This window comes from Dryobates pubescens, chromosome 1, assembly GCF_014839835.1.
Source record: "Dryobates pubescens isolate bDryPub1 chromosome 1, bDryPub1.pri, whole genome shotgun sequence".
In the NCBI taxonomy this organism is placed as follows: Eukaryota; Metazoa; Chordata; class Aves; order Piciformes; family Picidae; genus Dryobates; species Dryobates pubescens.
Window position 1 is genome coordinate 12,359,423 of NC_071612.1, and position 18,420 is coordinate 12,377,842.

Genomic DNA, 18,420 nt, shown 5'->3' on the forward strand with positions numbered 1-18,420 from the left:
ATTCATGATTATTCATACATTAAGGAGACTCTTAAGTCTGGTAGATCAAATGTGGAATGGAAATTGGAACTCTTCATTCTAATTCAGTCTGCTGCTATCAGCAAAGAGCTGTGAAATCCAGTAGCCAAACATGTAGATGTGTAAACAAAATTCCTCCTCAGCTGGTGGTGGATGTGCTGATAGCACATGTTCTAAACTCAAGTTTTTCTCTATTGCCATAAAAGCATTTGGTGATCACAGTAGAAAGCAAGAGAAAATTTGTAACTGGCTGAGCACAGCCAGCCTGCATGGGCTTCTCCCTGAAACGTTCTCCCCAAACTTTCACCACAATCAGGAACAGAATGCAGTGCCAGGTAAGTGGATGGAAAACCTTGAGGGCAGTACTAGACCATTTCCAAACATCTCACAGAAGGGATGGGAAACATGGAACAACTTGTGTGAGCCAAATTTTGCTGAATCTAATGTTGTGTGCGCTTTGCCGACTCATAGTGATGCTTGTTCTTGCACTTGAGCAGCCTCTAAATGGATGGAAACCTCCCAAAAAATCCTTAGTCACTGGATGGAAACCTCCAAAAAAATCCTTAGTCACTGCTTCTTAATGGGAAAATGTGGACTACTCACCCACTTGGATGTGAATGGTGAAAGTACTAACACACTATACAAAGTAACTATGTAGGTTTTCCGTCTGAAATAAAACACAACTTACATGAAACAAACTAACCAAAGACAGGACAGTGTGGGCTTCCTTCACACACAAGCTGATTGAGAGCAAGGTCTATTTAGTCTCCTTTCTGCCCAGAAGAGTTAGGAAAGCACAGAGCCCAGTATGCCTAGATGCAACTGAAAGAATGCCTATTTTGCATCTGAACCTACTATTATATTTGTGTTAACAACTCACTGTTGTTTTAATTAGCCATGACACCGAACCAGAAATGGAGCCTTACTTTGAAGCCTCTATACACAGATACAAACATATTTTGCATACACACCTATATATGCCTTTGTGTACAAAAATAATTCTTATCATGGCTCATGCTAAGCATGGCCTTGCCCCATGGACCTTATCCAGACATGAACAAAGTGTCAGCAACCCCTCCCCCCGCTGTGCTCGTGGTATTGGATTTGATCTGGCCTGTCACTCAATCTCTTTGGCACTGTATTCATTATGCCTTGGAAGGGAAAGGGATTACACAGTTAAACCTGCATTGGTTTTTGCACGTGAGCTGCAGCCCTCAGGTCTGTCAAGTGTCAAACTAGACAACTGTTAAATCCCATGGTACTTGCCTGGTGACCACACTCTGCAACTCTGCCTCTGGCACCAAGTAAAAGAAACATTTCTTTTGAATCACAAATCAGTTCTTTACTCTGTTCATGTACTGTATATGTCTTCAGATGAATAGTGAGAGTCTGGCATCTGCTTGTAACTGAACCTTCTGTGAAGTGCAATCTGCAGTTGATCAGAATTGGTTCACATTATAGAAAAAGCAAGCATATTGCCAAGTTCTGCAGTGGCCATGTGAGTAGCTGTCAGCCAGATTTGACAGATTTGACATATGTTATGCATTACCTATTATTAATAACCACATTGGACTGGCTCCAAAATCTGGGTACAAAACCACTCTAATCTTCACAGCCCAAAAAGCACTAGAGTACTGTTTTTGTGCAGAGGAACAACCAGAAAATACACTGGCTTTTCTGTGCTAAGCAATGTAGAGTTGCTTCATAGATTCATTTTAATTCTTAATTGGAAATCTACCAGAGATAAAATGTGGGAGAAGTATTTCTTAATATCTACTATGAATTCTTCACCTTTGTGTTTAGTACAGGGATACATGCCAGCATGTTCATTTTTGTATCTGAGACCAAAAAAAGGAGGAACTTTATTTTTATCCTTGTAGCTTTATTGGACAGAGGACATAATGTTGCATTATAGCCACATGTAATGCCAACCAAATCCCTGGATGCATACAGCTCTGTACTACCCCTAGGAAGATATGGAACCTGAAGGTATGACTGTTATACGAGAGCTCCTAGTTGAAATTCAGATTAGTCTTTATTAAAGAGGTAGTAGGAGTAAGGCAAAATGGATTACAGAAAGGCAGTGAACTGATGATCAGTTGGCCATGACTATTCACTGCTGTTTATTTTAATTATGTAGTATATATAGTTATGTGCCTATATTTAAATCTACCTTGGTCTTTTAACTGCAGGCCTGAAGCACTTAAATGTGAACTGAGTGAGGCTTACAGTACCTTTGGGAGGGCACAGGGAAATAGTAACCTGTTACTGACTGGGATGAATATAGCAGGTGGTTTCCAGCATTATAGAATCATAAACAAACCCAGGATGGAGATTCAGGTTCTGAGCTCTGTTGAGCCTCAATTTATATGTCCTCTACTTATTTGCAGAGAACCTGGGTCTGTGAATATGCTATTGTTCTGTGGGGATGCTGATGACATTTTTTCGGTAGCTGACCTCACTGCTGGACAAACCCAATACAGGGAGTGCAATCTTCAAGCCATGCTTGCCCAGGGAGGTGGTGGAGTCACCATCACTGGAGGTGTTTAGGAGGAGACTGGATGAGGCACTTGGTGCCATGGTTTAGTTGATAAGATGGTGTTGGGTGATAGGTTGAACGTGATGATCTCGAAGGTCCCTCTACAACTACCTGAAAGGTGATTGTAGCCAGGAAGGGGTTGGTCTCTTCTCCCAGGCAACCAGCACCACAACAAGGGGACACAGTCTCAAGCTGCGCCAGGGGAGATTTAGACTCAAAGTGAGGAGAAAGTTCTTCACTGAGCGAGTCGTTCGTCATTGGAATGGGCTGCCCAGGGAGGTGGTGGAGTCACTGTCCCTGGAGGTGTTCAAGAGGAGATTGGACATGGCACTTGGTGCCATGGTCTAGACATGGGGTCTGTGGTGACAGGTTGGACTCGATGATCCTCGAGGTCTCTTCCAACCTTAGTTTTACTGTGATACTGTCTTCTCCAACCTGGTTTATTCTATTCTGTAGACACTGCATCTGATCAGATCCGGACAGTGGAAGTAGAGGTAGTGCATTTCTGTAATTAACTCTCAAGAGTTGCCACAGGCTGAAGGATCCTTTCCATGAACCTTAATGCCTTCCTTCCTCAAGGCATGGACAATTGTCCCAAAACACTTGTGCCTGGCTGCAGAGAGACAAGAGTCTGGTGACAAAGGATAATTCATGCAGGACACTCATACACCTGTAACTACAGTGGGTTTTAAAGGTCTAAAGTTGTGACGCGAGAGCCATTGGGTCTAGGTAAGGTTGTGTGGTGCCTCTTCAGGCTGTAGCAGACAAAGGATTTGTGGCTTTTTTTTCTTCTTCTTCTGAAATCCTTCAACCAGGGATGCACCTATATGCTAAGCCATAAACCCCTTGGCACATTATTTTTTTTTAAACTAGGAACATGAAGGAAGGTACTGCAAGTATCTCCACAGGGAGACGAGGAAAGCTAGGAGCAGCTAAAACCAGGACCCACATCCAGTGACAGTCAGCAGTGGGTTAAGGTGGATTTCCAAGGAGGCTGAGCTTGAGCCCCCAAGAACTTCAGGCTCTGCAGAGATAGCTATGGAAGTACAGAGTGGAGCTCTGGGTGTACCTACAGCTTCATAGCAAGAAGTACCAGCTTCCCTGGAGCTGAGTGTGCCTGGCTAGCAGTATCTTACTCCGTTGTTGGAAACTTGACGCCTAACTGCTCAGCTGAAAGGAAACCCATTTTGAACAATGGAAAGATCACAGCACCATCTGCTGGGACACCTTATCAGTCCCACAGCGGGAAGGGACTGCTGTCATTCTCACAGCAAATGCGGGGTGGTTTTCCCTTAAGCCTTAGGGAGCCAGAAGGCAACTGAATAATCTTACAAAGAAAGTCTTGCCCGAGAATGGGGAGGGGGGGAAATGATTTAAAAAATTACAAAGTTATACATTAGCTGAATTTGCAGAACTTCTTTTGCATAGGTTCAATGGGCACTGCACGTCATTTTAGAGCCTCCTTCCTACCCTTTTGTCTATTCCATTCTTTTCCCCACTCCTGCCTTCACAGCAGGCTCCCCTCTGCGCAGCACTCTCGCTGTCCTCCTTCACTAGGCTCCACATTCGCCATGTCCCTCTGGTGGCTCACGCCTGCCCGGGCTGTGCACAAGAGCACGGCTGAAGGCTGGGGCATAACGCTGCCTCCTGGTTCCTGCTGAAGGCTGGGGCATAACGCTGCCTCCTGGTTCCTGCTGAAGGCTGGGGCATAACGCTGCCTCCTGGTTCCTGCTGAAGGCTGGGGCATAACGCTGCCTCCTGGTTCCTGCTGAAGGTGCAGAGTCTTTTGCTAAAATATTTACCTATTGCACCTCTCCAGGGAAAGCTGCGAGCTGAGCATAGATCTGCTCCGGCACAGCTTCTTCCTTACTAGAACTGGAGTGAACAGGTACTAGAATAATCCCCATGGGCTGAAATAAAGCCACATGTGCCACTTCGGCTACTGAAGGTACAGGCGGCCTACGGGAGCCACGAGCGCCGCCTCCCCCCAGCCAAGGGGATACCGACAGGGCCCGGCGGCCGCGGCGAAACGCCTCTCCGTCCCGTCCGTACCTCCGCACTCCGGGTTTCCCCGGCGCCTCCCGCGCCGCGCCCGTTCCGTAGCTCCATGCTCCGGGTTTCCCCGCTGGCCCAGGCCGGCCCCGCCCCGCGGCTCCGGTTTCAGCCGCTGCTACAGGGACCCCCAAGATGGAAACGCAGGGGCTGCCCGCCGCGGAGGCGGCCCGGGCCCGGCCCGGCGCGCAACATGGCGGCCCTCCCGCGCCGCCCGCTGCCCCGCGCCGCCCTCCGCCGCCGCCTGACTGGGAGCCGGCGGCCCCCGCCGCCTCCTCCTCCTCCGCCGCTTCAGGCCTTTACGTGAGCTTCCCGGTGCTGCTGGTGGAGGAGAAGTCGGAGTCCGGCGCCAGCCCGGCGCCCAGCCCCTGTGCGCCGCCGGCGGGGCCTGCGCCCGACAACGACGGGCTCCTGCTCGTTTTCAACGTTGTGCGCGGCGCGGCCGAGGCCGGCGGTGGCGAAGCAGGGCGCGCCCAGCCCGGCCCGCCGCCCGCTGAGCCGCCAGAGGAGGCCTCCGGCTCTGCGCCGCCGCCGCCGCCCCCTCCTCCCCCGCCGCCGCCCCCCGCCGGCAGCGATGGCGGTGGTGGGGCTGAGGACGGATCCTTCTCGGGGACCATCACCATCAACAACCAGAGCCTGGTGGTGCGCATCGAGAACGGCGTCCTGACGCTGGGGCCCGGCGCCGAGCAGGCCGCGGGCGCCGCCCCGCCGCCGGCCGCTCCGCCACCGCCACCCGCCGCCGCCAGCCCCGCCGAGCCGCCTGGCGGGCCGCGGCCGCGCTCACCGCCGGCCTTCCCCTGCCCGGAGCCGCGTTGCGGCGAGGCCTTCCCCCGCAAGCAGCAGCTGCGGCTGCACCGCCTCTCGGCGCACGGCGGCGGCGGGGAGGACGGCCGGGGGGCGGCGGCGCGGCCCTTCGGCTGCCCTGTACCGGGCTGCGCTTGGTCCTTCGCCACGGCCTACAAGCTGCGGCGGCACCTGCACTCGCACGACAAGCTGCGGCCCTTCGTCTGCGCGGCGCCAGGCTGCGCCAAGCGCTTTACCACCGTCTACAACCTGCGGGCCCACAGCCGCGCCCACGAGCAGGAGGCGGCGCACAAGTGCGAGGCGTGCGGGCAGCGCTTCCCCAGCGCCGCCCGCCTCGCCGCCCACCGCCGCCGCAGCCACCTGGAGCCCGAGCGGCCCTACCGCTGCGACTTCCCGGGTAAGCCGCTGCTGGGCCTCCGGGGTTTGGTTCTCTTTCCCTCCCTGCCAAAAAAATAGCTCGCCCGGGTAAGGATGGGATCTCTGCCTGCAGTGTGTACAGTGGCTCCCCTAGTTTTAATTCCCCACGGCCCCTCCTTACCCTAGTGGCCACCCCCTGATTTTGACGTAGACTTCTGCTTCATGCCACCTCAGCTATCAAGTGGGAAAGTGTGTGGATTGGGGGATGCTGCACCTTCGCTGGTCAGTTTAGGCATGGGTTTGTGCAGGTGCGGTTAGTACATCAGCTTGCAAGCTGGAGAGGCTCTGTACAAGGGCGTGTAGTGGTAGGAGCAATGGCTTTAAACTGGTAGAGGATAGGTTTAGATTAAAGGAAGAAGCTCTTTACTTTGAGGGTGATGAGGCACTGGAACAGGTTGCCCAGTGAAGTTGTGGATGCCTTAATCCTGGAAGTATTCAAAGCCAGGTTTGATGGGGTGATGAGCAACCTGGGCTGGTGGAAGGTGACCTAGTGCACAGCAGGGGTATTGGAGCTAAATGATCTTGAAGGCCCCTTCCAACCAAAACCGTTCTGTAAGTCACAGCATGGGTTTTCAGTAGTATGCCCTAAACCAAGCTGCATGCCTTCTGATTGCCCACTTAGGCTAAATAATTGTAATCCATAACAGGAAAGTACTTAGGATTGCATTCTTTATTTTTCTTATGTGCCAGGATGTAAAATTGTGGTAAAAGTATTATGAAGTCACCTCACTAAAAGTTGTGAGGGAGAAAAGAAATGGGTTTTCCTGAATTGGTTTGGTGTCAAGCTGATGTGCTGTTTTTCTTCTCTCCCCAGGCTGTGAAAGAACGTTTATCACAGTGAGTGCATTATTCTCCCATAATCGAGCACACTTCAGAGAGCAAGAGCAGTTCTCCTGTTCATTCCCTGGCTGTAACAAGCAGTATGACAAAGCCTGCAGACTGAAAATCCACATGAGGAGTCACACAGGTATTTATGAGGGTGGCTTGTACCTGGGGAAGGATCACAGGATGTTACATGTTGGAAGGGACCTCTGGAGAGCATCAAGTCCAACCCCCCTGCCTGAGCAGGACCATATGCTCTAGTGCAGGAAGTACACAGGAGATAATACATGGAGAGCAGACTGGAAAAACTGGAAGTCAGGAAGGGAGAAAGATTGACATGACTGTTCAGAGTCAGTGAAAACACTTGCTTCTTGGCCTTCTGGGGGAGTCTGTTGAATAAACTTGCCAAATGCTAAGCAGCTAGGGAAATGCAAAGCTGTGGCTTTTGGCATGTGACCTCTGTTCAGAAAATTGTCCCAACTCTATTCCTAAGTTCATAGGCATTCAAAACATTGTGTGAATCCTAGTCTTGGTCAAAACAAACAGCTAAAAACTCCCAGAACATGTGAAATGTACGTACAAAAGTTTAGAGTAGCCAGAGGATAAATTTCAACTCTAACAAGCACTCCTTACTCGTGTTAAAGAAGATACAGGTTATAGGGACTCAAAAAGGCATCACAGTAACTCTGCAGTGAGTGAATTGTATGAGAGGGTGTTTGAGGCTTCTTGTCTTAAATTAGTTCAGTTTAAGCAGCTCTTGAGAGCTTGCAGGAGTGGTGTATATTTCTTGATAACTAATGTAACCTTTCTTTGCTTAAGGTGAAAGGCCTTTTATCTGTGACTTTGAAGGCTGTGGCTGGTCTTTTACCAGTATGTCTAAGCTGCTGAGACATAAAAGGTAGACTTTTCTTGATTCTGTTACACTTGTTTTTCTTCCAGTACTTCAGCAGCAGTGGATTTATTCATGCCAACGGCAATTTCTTTCCCTTTCAGGAAACACGAAGACGACAGGAGATTTATGTGCCCAGTAGAAGGCTGTGGCAAGTCCTTCACAAGAGCAGAACACTTGAAAGGCCACAGTATAACCCACCTCGGTACAAAGCCATTTGAGTGTCCAGTAGAAGGTATGGTTCAGTTGTGTGTTCAGTGGTAGTCATTGTCCTAGGCTTGTGTGCCTCTTCCCCAAATGCAAGCTTGTTACAGGACTGGAACAATTTAGAGTGAGTCACGTAACAGTTTGAAGAGGTAAAACTAAGCAGAAGGCATTGTAACTGATCATTCTCAACTCTCTGGATGGCCTTGTGATGCTGTCTGTTGCAGTCATATGGGAGCTGTGCTGATGACCCATGGGTTTGTTAGCACTGCCTCCAGTAGGACTCCCTGACTCTTGGGTCTGAACTGGAACGTTTTGCTTCATGAAGCACCTCTATTTGGTGACTGCTTCTCCTTTTCATGGTTTTGCCAGCAATTGTCATGACCAGTTTACTTGTAAGATGCTATTGGCAGGGAAGGGTTGTGCATTACATGGAATGATTTAAGAGTTTCATTGTCAGGAGCAGGTTGTTGAACTATCCTACCCACTGAGACAGGTCCTTGATGTGAAACAAGGAAAGGTATATTTGTCTCTCTTTGGATTCCTCTGAGTGTACCAAAATAGTTCTGCAGAGCTACTTGTATTTGTTTTGTTAAGCTAGTAAACATGAATGGCACATTGAAACTAGATGTAACTTTAAAGCCTTGTATATCTCCTTGCAGGCTGCTGTGCAAAATTTTCAGCACGAAGTAGTTTGTATATTCACTCCAAAAAACATCTTCAGGACGTGGACTCATTAAAGACTCGTTGTCCTGTATCAAGCTGTAATAAATTGTTCACTTCCAAGCACAGTATGAAGACACACATGGTCAAACAGCATAACTTCAGCCCAGGTGAAGCGTTTGTTTCAAGCTATAGGAGGGTGCAATGGAAAAGCTAAATGTTTTATCAAGGAAAATGTATTTACTGGTGTTGAAATGGGAGCCCCATTGATATGAGTAGCAGAATTGTCACTGAAACCAGAGGGGGTTTTCATCCCTTAAAATTTTCAGTGGGACTTCACTTAAGTCTGTCCTGTGTGAAACTGAAGTGCAGCTTCTTTATAAAGCAGAGCTTTCTCCGTAAACTATGAGCAAGGACTGGAAGCGCTTCTGCATTCCTTTTGCCATTCCTTTATCTTTATAAAGCAGAGCTTTCTCTGTAAACTATGAGCAAGGACTGGAAGCGCTTCTGCATTCCTTTTGCCATTCCTTTATCTTAGTGGTGTCTTTCTGCAAGTGCTTTTGTAGCTGAAATTTCTCAGGGAACGTAGTTCAATAAGCTTCTTAAGTCTGCTTTCAGGGAACTTGGGAAGTATTTTAGGAGGCTGAGAATCTGGAATTTTAACCTTCCTCCCTTGATCACTTGTATTTTTCCTCCCTTTCATCTGATGAAAGATCTGTCTTACAACCAAACCCATCTCTTCCAGATCTTCTAACTCAGCTCGAAGCAACCAGTTCCCTCACACCCAGCAGTGAACTCACTAGTCCGGGACAGAGCGATCTCAGCAACATAGACCTCGTATCCTTGTTCTCCAACGTGTCCAGTAACAATTCTGGAATTGCAACAGACATGACACTTGTGAACTCTGGGATTGTCACGATTGATGTTGCTTCGGTGGGCCCCACGCTTGGAGGAAACCTGCCTGTCAGTAGCAATTCTTTAAGCCAGGCAGTTGATCCCTTGATACTGGTGGCTAGCAGTGATATGCCACAGAGCTTGGACAGTTCTCTCTTGCTGGGGACCAGCGCAACGGTTCTCCAGCAAAGCACTTTAAACTTGGATGATGTACAGACTGTCAATGCAGAAGCCTTGGGTTCGCTAGCATCACTGTCGGTGAGGAATTCCAGTCAAGATGTGCACAGTTTGATGTCCAGCAATAATTTAGCAATTGACACAGCCACTTTGACTCCTTCTAGTAGCCTTGGTGGTACCAATGTGCCTGAGTTACTAACACCAAGTAAAGCTGAACGGAATTTGCTTCCTAGCTCAGACGTCGTTGGTCAACAAGAGGGCAGCAAAGTAGTGACGCAGTTTGTCTTCTCCAACCCTCCAGGGAGCTACAGTGCACAGAAAGAAATGGATCTTGGCACAGTGACTGGCAGCTCATTTTTGGTATGCAGTAACTATATTAATTTTACCCCTAGATGACTGAGATGCCCTGACTTTGAGGATATCCACTGCTGCTTATACCTTAGAGAGACCTTTCTCTCAAATTTTGCACATCATGCAGTTTGGCTTCTTTTGTTGAAGTTTGTAGAATGCTACATTGAATGGTGTGTTGTCAGAGGTAGATTCAGTGTGATGATTTCTCATCAGAAGTACTGGAATTGGTAAGGGAGAACCCTTCAAAATAAGGGATTAAAAAAAAATAGGCAGCCATCTGTCCAGATGAAATGGAAATTACAAGAATGCCCAAGAATATGTTCCAGGAAAATGTTTGGGCTGGGAGAATAACTGAAACATTCTAATCTCAGTCTTTGTTCCCATTTTAAATACTCTTCCCTCTCTGATTTACTATGTTACCACAGACTTGGAGTTTATTTACATCACAAAGTAAATACTTAAGCTGTGAAAAGCTGAAAACTTAGAAATGTGGAGCTAATTTCTGGTTTGTGTTGAGCTCCAGGTATTAAGCACATACAGGAACTTTCCCAAAACTCATCAGAAGAGCATGAGAAACTAGAATTCTGTGTTTGCAGTGTAAAAGATAACTGCAACCAAGAACTCTTTAGTCTGTGTTCATTGTCTTGGTTTGTTCTTGCATTCAAAACACTTTGCATCTCTTGGCTGTTTTTGATATACCAGGAGAGCAGTGGGTCTGCGAGAACAGATTACAGAGCCATTCAGCTAGCCAAGAAAAGGAAACAAAAAGGGAATGGGAGCAGCACAGGTGAGAAGCCATTCATTTTGTTTGATTGACTTAATACAAATATTTAGGGGCTTGACAGTGAAATGGGAGCAGGTATCCAAGTACATTCTTAAATGTTCCATCCAGTTTATTTGCTAGTTAAAGTAATTATGCATGTGGTGTACCATCTGTTACTTGGGATAAACATGTTCTGTGGAGTATCAAATTCCCAGTAAGTTTACAAAGAAATCAGCAACATCCATTTCATGATTCTTAACAAGACTCTGGCCCTCCATCTCTTCCTCTGCTTTTTATTCTCTTATGAAAAAAACCAAAGCAAACAGAAAACAAAATGTCACTCTGGTTTTATTGTTTGTGCTTCTGATCTTATCTAGTGGTGTTCACTTTCACTCAGTACAGACGAAACATCAGCTGGGCTGGGTCTGCTTTAGTGTTTCATTTGGTAACAGTGTTAAGTTTATGTCATAGTTACCTAGAAACACTCAAGCCTCTCTTTTAGTTTGTAGCTTTATGATGAGTTTTTGTGCAGGGTGAGTTCTAGGTCATGATTTGAGATGTGTCCTAACACCTATACCTTGACCCAAAGCTCTCTGATGTGAATTCCACAGTTACTTTGTTGGATCAGATGTCTGTGGCTCATTGGACTTGCATAACTCAGGCATTTGAGTTGTGTCTACTCTTGGGACTGGGGTGGAATATAAAAATCTATGTGTATTAGTTCTTCTTTGCTATATTGTGGGCTTTCTGCCTCTGAAAATCAAACTGTCTCGTTTCTGTGAAAGGCATACCTGCATAAATTGTCTGGTTTGGTAAATCATCACAGTTTTGAGTATGCTTGTGTTGCCAAACATGCACACATCATCAATCAGGTCTTTGATGTTAGTTTAAAAAGACAGTTGCACTTAATCTGCACATCTCCTAAAATGACCTTGGAAAGTTCCCTTTTCTGTCCCTACTCAAGGCTCTCAGTAGTCTGCTTTTCACCACCTGTGGCCTTAATGCTATTTTATGCTTCTCAAAGTGGTCTGTACAGTCTTGTGTTTCTGATTGGCTTTACTATGTTGACTGAATGCTCTAGAGGAAAGTTCAGTGCTTACAAACAAGTTATCTAACCCTTTTATGTGCTGTAGATGTAAAAAAACCCCCAAAAAACCACAAAACCCAAACAAAAAAAACCAAAAAACAGACCTGAAACAGCTGTGACAAGATTGTATGGTTACATTTGTTTTGTTTACTTGTTGTTTTCAAGTTAAGGTTGTGATAGTTGCACTTCTGTAGCCTGTTCTAACAGTCCTTGAAACCTTCCTGGAACGAGATGAGCATCACTGTTCTCATCTCACAGTTTAGGAGAAGGATGTACCTGACTTCTCAGGAAATGGGTTACAAAATTAAAACTAGAGCATGCAATTCTCATTCCTTTCTGTAATTCCACATATATGCTGCTCTTTCTGTGCTACCACAGGGGTGAGCCCTAAGCTAAGCTAAGTGGTTTTAATGACATTCCTATAAAAAGATGCTCAGCAGTTGGAGTTCATCAGCTGATTGCTGTCTGGCCTTTAGGCAGTTACCAGGTGGTGCTTAATTATATTGCACTGTTCCCAGGCTTTTCCTGTGTAAATAGCTGCATAAAATTGAAAAATTTTAGTGGGAAACTTTGCAAATTGCTTCTGACCACCTAAGTATTAAACTGATTCTCTTTTAGGGGCATCTGGCTCTGGTCAGAGAAAAAGCAAGGGTGGTAAAGTAAGCCCTACCACCTTCTCGTCATCTGCTCCTGGCAGTCGACTTGGTGGCAACATAGTTCTGCCAAATGGAGGGCTGACAATAAGGGACCCTGCCACTGGAGCCCAGTATGTGCAAATTCAGCTTCTTCAGGTAAGAGCTGAGGAGAAAAAACAAACTCATCTTCTCTGTTACACACACTCAGCTCCATAAACAGAATTCTTGCACTAGTCCACATCTCTCTTATTTACGAGGTCAATAAGACTGACCTGAAAAGATGAGCTGCAAAATGAAGTTTCAGCCTGAAAAGATGAGCTGCAAAATGAAGTTTCAGCCTAAACTCTGATTTCTCAAAACTGTTGGAATAAGGCTTACATCTATTGATTTTCTAAAAACACCTATTAATCCATGTGGGCCGATGAGTGGAGCATGGCAGGTGTTATGTTTTTGGCCAGGTGTGTATCTGTATAGTACTCACAGAAAGGGTAAGTTCCTTCTTTATTCCTAACAGGGTATGGTGTGGCACAAACTGTGGGCAGAGTCCTCCCCCTGTCTAGTTTTCTGATGGGTGTAAATGTTTTGTAGCTTTCATGTTAAGTGTCAGCTTCACATGACATGATGAGACTTGTTGCCTATTTCTGGATGTTAGGTTTATTGTAAGATGAACCATTCCTGCCTTTGCAGGTCTTGCCAATTTTCCAAGTTGTTGATGATCAAATAACAAGTTGCACACTGGGCTTAGTTCAGATTAAAATGGTAGTTAGCTTTCCACATGCCTTTGTGCTGCCCAGGGAGGTGGTGGAGTCACTGTCCCTGGAGGTGTTCAAGAAGGGATTGGACGTGGCACGTGAAGCCATAGTTCAGTACTCATGAGGTGTTGGGTGACAGGTTGGGCTTGATGATCTTTGAGGTCTTTTCCAACCTTATTGATTCTATGATGATTAGTACAGTGCAGTAGCTATATCAGATTTTGTTAAGATTGGGAAGCAAAGTGGAATTTGCCAGATTGTGCTGAAGTGTTTGTGGGTCTTGTAATTGCATCACACTTCTGCATTCACAGGATGATTCCCCAGGAGAGGGAGATTTGCCTTTCCAGCTGAGCTCTCAGTCCTCCTCATCACACTCTCAGCTTCCGGTGGATTTACCTGTTCACATACTTCAGGTATGGCATGGCACAGATGTTGGCTTTTATTGCTTTGGAAGTGAAGACTGTTTACTGTGAACACTGATGTTCTGCCTAATGAAAACACCATGCTTTCCTTTGGGAGTTTGAGTTCACTTGCAGAGAGCTGCACTGCCAGATCTCTTGTGTGTGTTATCAGCTTTGGCATGTGCTTGTTTTTCCTTCCTGTTAGTGAGTAATGAATAACCATGCATTACTCATTTATTACTGTCTTGGCCTTGTTTTCCTCATCCCCTCCTGCAGATAGTAAGTAGGTCAAGAAAGAGAATCGGAATGATACATAACTGGCTACAGGAAGGATGGGAAGTGGGAAGTAGAATCAAGCCTGGATCTCAGAGCTGTGTCTATATGGACACGGTTAGACTAAAAAGCCTGCTCACTTCTGCAGCCTTAAGAAAGATGTTGAGTTGCTTGAACATGTCCAGAGAAGAGCAACAAAGCTGGGGAGGGGTTTGGAGCACAAGCCCTGTGAGGTGAGGCTGAGGGGGCTGGGGTTGCTTAGCCTGCAGAAGAGGAGGCTCAGGGGAGACTTTATTGTTCTCTACAACTCCCTGAAGGGAGGCTGTAGCCAGGTGGGGGTTGGTCTCTTCTCCTAGGTGGCCAGCACCAGAACAAGAGGACACAGTCTCAAGCTGTGTGAGGGAAGGTTTAGGCTGGATGTTAGGGAGAAGTTCTTCATAGAGTGATTGGCTGCTCAGGGAGGTGGTGAAGTCACCATCACTGGAGGTGTTTAGGGAGAGACTGTATGGGGCACTTGGTGCCATGGTTTAGTTGATTAGATAGTGTTGGATGATAGGTTGGACTCTCTCTCAAAGGTCTTTTCCAACCTGGTCTGGTCTATTCTATTCACCACTTGCCCTTGTTGATCACTAAGTATTGGTGTTCAGTGGAGCTTTCTACGTTCAAACAGCTCCTTGCATAAACACTTTTATCTACCTGTCTGGAGAAGTGCCTGCTAGTGAGTAGGAGCAGCTAACAACTGAGCAGCAATGAGTGATTGACATGTAGATAAACCACATTCTTTACATGACCATATGGGATTTTGATGGTGATAAACTCTGCAGTGCTGCTATTCTAAGGGTGCTTCAAATACATCTTTTCTATTTGGCAGGAGCACTTAACTGTGATAAAGCTAGAAATACCTGTCTCCTCAGTCATGGTACAGAGGTGATAGAGGAAAAGCAAACAGTGATTTTTATGTTTCCATTAGTGAGGCTCATCGGAAGTGTTCCAAAGGAAAACTGGAGTAGTACTGAATGGGTCTCCAAAGTTAGGAGGGCTTGGAGTTTCTGCTAAACCATTCCAAGCATTTCTCTGGTGTTGGGTAAACGTCAAGGTGATCTTACTGATAAGCATTAAAGAGAGTCTAGAGTTGAAAGCACTGAACTGTGTGCGCTCTGTTTGCTTTGACAGGAAGCGCACAATTCCACTGAGGATGATGCAGGCTCTGATAACTCTCAGTTCACTGGAAGCACAATAAACTTGCAGGATCTGGAGTGACCATCACTAAGGACAGCTACTTGAAAGCCAATTGGGCAATCATGTCTTGCCAGAGTGAGATCACTGCCTGGGTCTTTCTCCAAGGAAAAGGTGAACACAGGAGTGCCGGATGATGGCTGCATTCTTTTGCAATTTGCTAAGGACAGTTGCAACTGCATGGTTTTCTGCAGAAGTGTAAATCCCACTTGATGTGCCTGTGTAAGATGCCCTGTCTGCCTGTCTGGTTGGAGAGACCGAGGCAGACTGCTGTACAGCGTTGTTTCAGGGAGAAGTACTGTATTAAACTTCAAACTGAGGTAATATTTACTGTTTTCACAGAAAGCAAGTATTCTACAGCTAATGACTACAAATTTATAATCCTGCCTATGACAGTTAAAAACTTTCCTTCTGTTGCTCTCCTGCTGGAGCCAGTGGCACTGAGGAATTAACAGCTAAAATGTGCAAGTGTTTTCCACACACAGAAACAATGATTTCGGTCCCCCGTTTTTGGCAGAAATTTGGAATAAGTGTCACATGTAACAAGATTGCTGTCCTAGGCCATGAAAATGAGATGCTCTAGGATCTTTGTTATAGAAAGCTAGACTCTTAAATGTTAACTTAGCTGTGAATCAGTTTGTAGCTCATGTTGAGTTTCTCCCGTTCCTTGCTCCTGCATCCCAAATACTTTGCTGAATTCTTCCAGCAAAAACTTGAAAACTGCAATAGAACTGTGCTCACTAAGTGATCAGCTGAGAGTCCAACAGCATCCAAGAGAGGTTTGTTTTATCTTGGTGTTCCCTGTTTCGGGAGGAATGTCGAGTGTCACGTAAATTTAAGCACCTTGATATCTTACGTCCTCTATAAACTCCTGCCAAGTTACCTGTAAACTGGCCCCTCCTGGGTTGGGTTGGGTTGGTTCTTGGTGGTTTTTGTTCAAAGCAACGCTGTTAACGTTTGTTCTTGGTTGCTATCCCAGAGCGTCACATGCACGTGGAGCTTCCAGCTGGTTTACAGAATCTGCAGTTGTGAGTTTATTTTAGGAGGAGAAAAGAAAATTGTTACCTAGGAAGATTGGCCCCACTGAAAACCTGCAGTTTCTCTTGTGGGGCAGGGGGGGGGCAGGGTGGGGGGCTTGTATGTACTGTACTTACCTGGATTGCAGGCACCTGAAAGTAGAGGGTTGTATAGGAAAAACAAAACGAAACCCTTTGGTCACGTTTTAAGGTAGTAATTTAAATGTTTCTTAGGGTGATGTAATGAATGCCTATCAAATGATGTCTAGGAGTTTGATAAAAGGGTGTATGTACTGTTTTTTATTCTCAATGAGGTATGTCTGTATGCACGTATGTGTACTGGTTTTTTTTTTACAGAGTAAGGTTTGTCCCGCAGGAGAATGTTTTGTGAGCTTTCTAATCTTGCACATATTTATTTATTTTACAGTTTCACTGATGTGGATTTCACAGGAGGTCATTCAGAAATGCTTTTACTTCCCGTGCCTTTTGAACTATGTATGTGTCCAGACAAATGGGGTGGCTTTTTTTGGGTTGAAGACTTAAAGAGGGGGGGGAAAAAAGTGTCTGCAGGCTACCTTCAAACCAGATCCTGATTTGTAGGCAGTATTATATCCTCTGGTTGAGCCAGTTTGATTTTTCTACCTTTAGTTTACCTGGGCATTGAGGTCTTTCAGTTCCTGTCAGCCTGAGTTTACAGCATATGTCCAGGGAACCTTTTAACCCACTCAGGATGGGTTTCCAGACCAAACTAATTGATGAGGTCTTTTGCCTGGTGGCTGTGACTGCAGCATGGAGTCGCTCCAGAGAGACAGAAAGGTTGAGATGGAATCGTGCAGAAGAGGCTACTGGATCTTGCTCTAGTGGTCACCATGGTCTCCCTGGAAGCTGAGACACCTCAAGCTCCAAATGCCTGCATTTTTCTGTTCTCAAGGACCATACCAGTTCTTACTCTATTAAAATGGCCAAGGAACACTCCATCTTTTTATGGGACTTGCAACCAAATCTTTCTACTTCTGAAAATGTACCTCACTCAGCTTTGTATGTGAATGTAAAGTGCTAACCTCTTGGGGCCGAAAATTGGATCACTTGGCTTGAACTCCATTGCTGGCAATGGATACCTGAAGAACTTCTGGTGCAAATGGGTTAATAAAGCTTTTTTTTATGGTCAGTTTGTCACTGGATATTCTTCTTTGTATGGATGCATCTGGCATAAAGCAAATTTGTGGCAGCTTGATTTCTACAGCTTGTGTTTTTCATTTGCTTGTGTCTTCTCCACGGTAGCAGGAGAGAGTCTATAATGAAACCCATCCCTTGAATTAAAGCATAGCCTTCATTTTTGTAGTCCTTCAACAGACTTGTGGTTATAATAAATGCCTGGCAGGTGCCTGTCTTAGTGCCTTAGGTGCCTTTAACAATGCTTGTTACACAGGACTGTGGTAGATCTCACTAGTCAGGTGTGTAGGGATAGTGCCGTGTCAAAACCTGAATGAGAAAATCTTTGTTGCTCCCAGGAGCCTGAGAAGCAAAATGAGAGCTTTAGTTTATTGTCCTAGGCAAAAGATCAATGGTGAGGGGGAAAGGGATTGCCTGACACAGCAACTTGACATGGAGTCTTAGGGTAGAAGAAGGGAATTTCATGGGACTGTGAAGCTAATCAGCTGAACAGAGACTAATAGAATGTAGATCTGGGAAAAAACACTTTCTAGAGCAGCATCAGCTCTAAGTGCTGTGGTTATGTGGGTGCTGTCAGGTAAAATAGTAGAGTTGTTTTACCTTTTCCTTTTCCATTTGTTCTTGGTTTTGCTTTTGCTGCTTCTTAATGGCAGGTAGTTTGGAACGGAACATTGGCCTCTTGCCAGTCTGCAGAGGAAGAAGAGGTATATGCATCAGTGCTGTTTTGGAGGAGCATGTCTGAACCTACTGAGGTAAAGCTGCAGGAGGCCATGGTCCCTTGCCATGTGTTTTCCAGACAGGTTTCAGTGTCTATTGAGTGCTTTTTCTACTAGCAAACGAGAGCCAAGCACCTGCAGGCTGTGCGTGTTCTCATGCTTCATCTGTACTGTATCTGCAGATGGTTTCTAACTGAAGCCTTATTTGTACTATCTGAAGAAAAAGGGAAGTTGGAAGAAATACCTGAGGGAGCCTGCAGTACCTTCTTATCTTGGGCTAAAGGGGCAGGGACTCGTGGTGCCTGTTCTCAATTGCCAGTGCTGTCGCCACCTTGGTGTGTGACTGAGAACTGGGATGTCCTCACTGTCGTGTGGACCTGTGAAATGTGTTGCAGGGGCCGTGACCTGTAGCTCTGTCCTGTGCCTCCTGAGGGGACAAAGCTCAGTTTGTCGTAATGTAAAACATGCCAAAAAGGGATGGGTTCTGAGGGGATGGCTGAGCTGACCTAGGGCCTTGCTGCCCCCTTTCTCATTTGCT

The 18,420-nt window shown here is 46.1% G+C and overlaps 1 protein-coding gene across 1 annotated transcript; it reads left to right on the forward strand.

Annotated features, from left to right (window-relative positions):
• Positions 1 to 4,689: 4,689 nt before the first annotated feature.
• ZXDC (ZXD family zinc finger C) lies at positions 4,690 to 16,074 on the forward strand. Its single transcript, XM_054161531.1, has 10 exons — positions 4,690 to 5,810; positions 6,645 to 6,797; positions 7,472 to 7,550; positions 7,646 to 7,776; positions 8,408 to 8,578; positions 9,154 to 9,839; positions 10,533 to 10,617; positions 12,299 to 12,471; positions 13,379 to 13,480; positions 14,915 to 16,074. Exons 1-10 carry the CDS (start codon positions 4,745 to 4,747, stop codon positions 14,999 to 15,001), a joined length of 2,733 nt encoding a protein of 910 aa, XP_054017506.1. The 5' UTR covers positions 4,690 to 4,744; the 3' UTR covers positions 15,002 to 16,074.
• Positions 16,075 to 18,420: the final 2,346 nt, after the last annotated feature.

Coding starts and splice junctions, on each gene's coding strand:
- ZXDC (XM_054161531.1), top strand. CDS start 4,745: ATGGAAACGCAGGGGCTGCCCGCCGCGGAGGCGGCCCGGGCCCGGCCC. Junction 7,777..8,407: donor ATTTGAGTGTCCAGTAGAAG/GTATGGTTCAGT, acceptor ATCTCCTTGCAG/GCTGCTGTGCAAAATTTTCA. Junction 12,472..13,378: donor TGCAAATTCAGCTTCTTCAG/GTAAGAGCTGAG, acceptor CTGCATTCACAG/GATGATTCCCCAGGAGAGGG.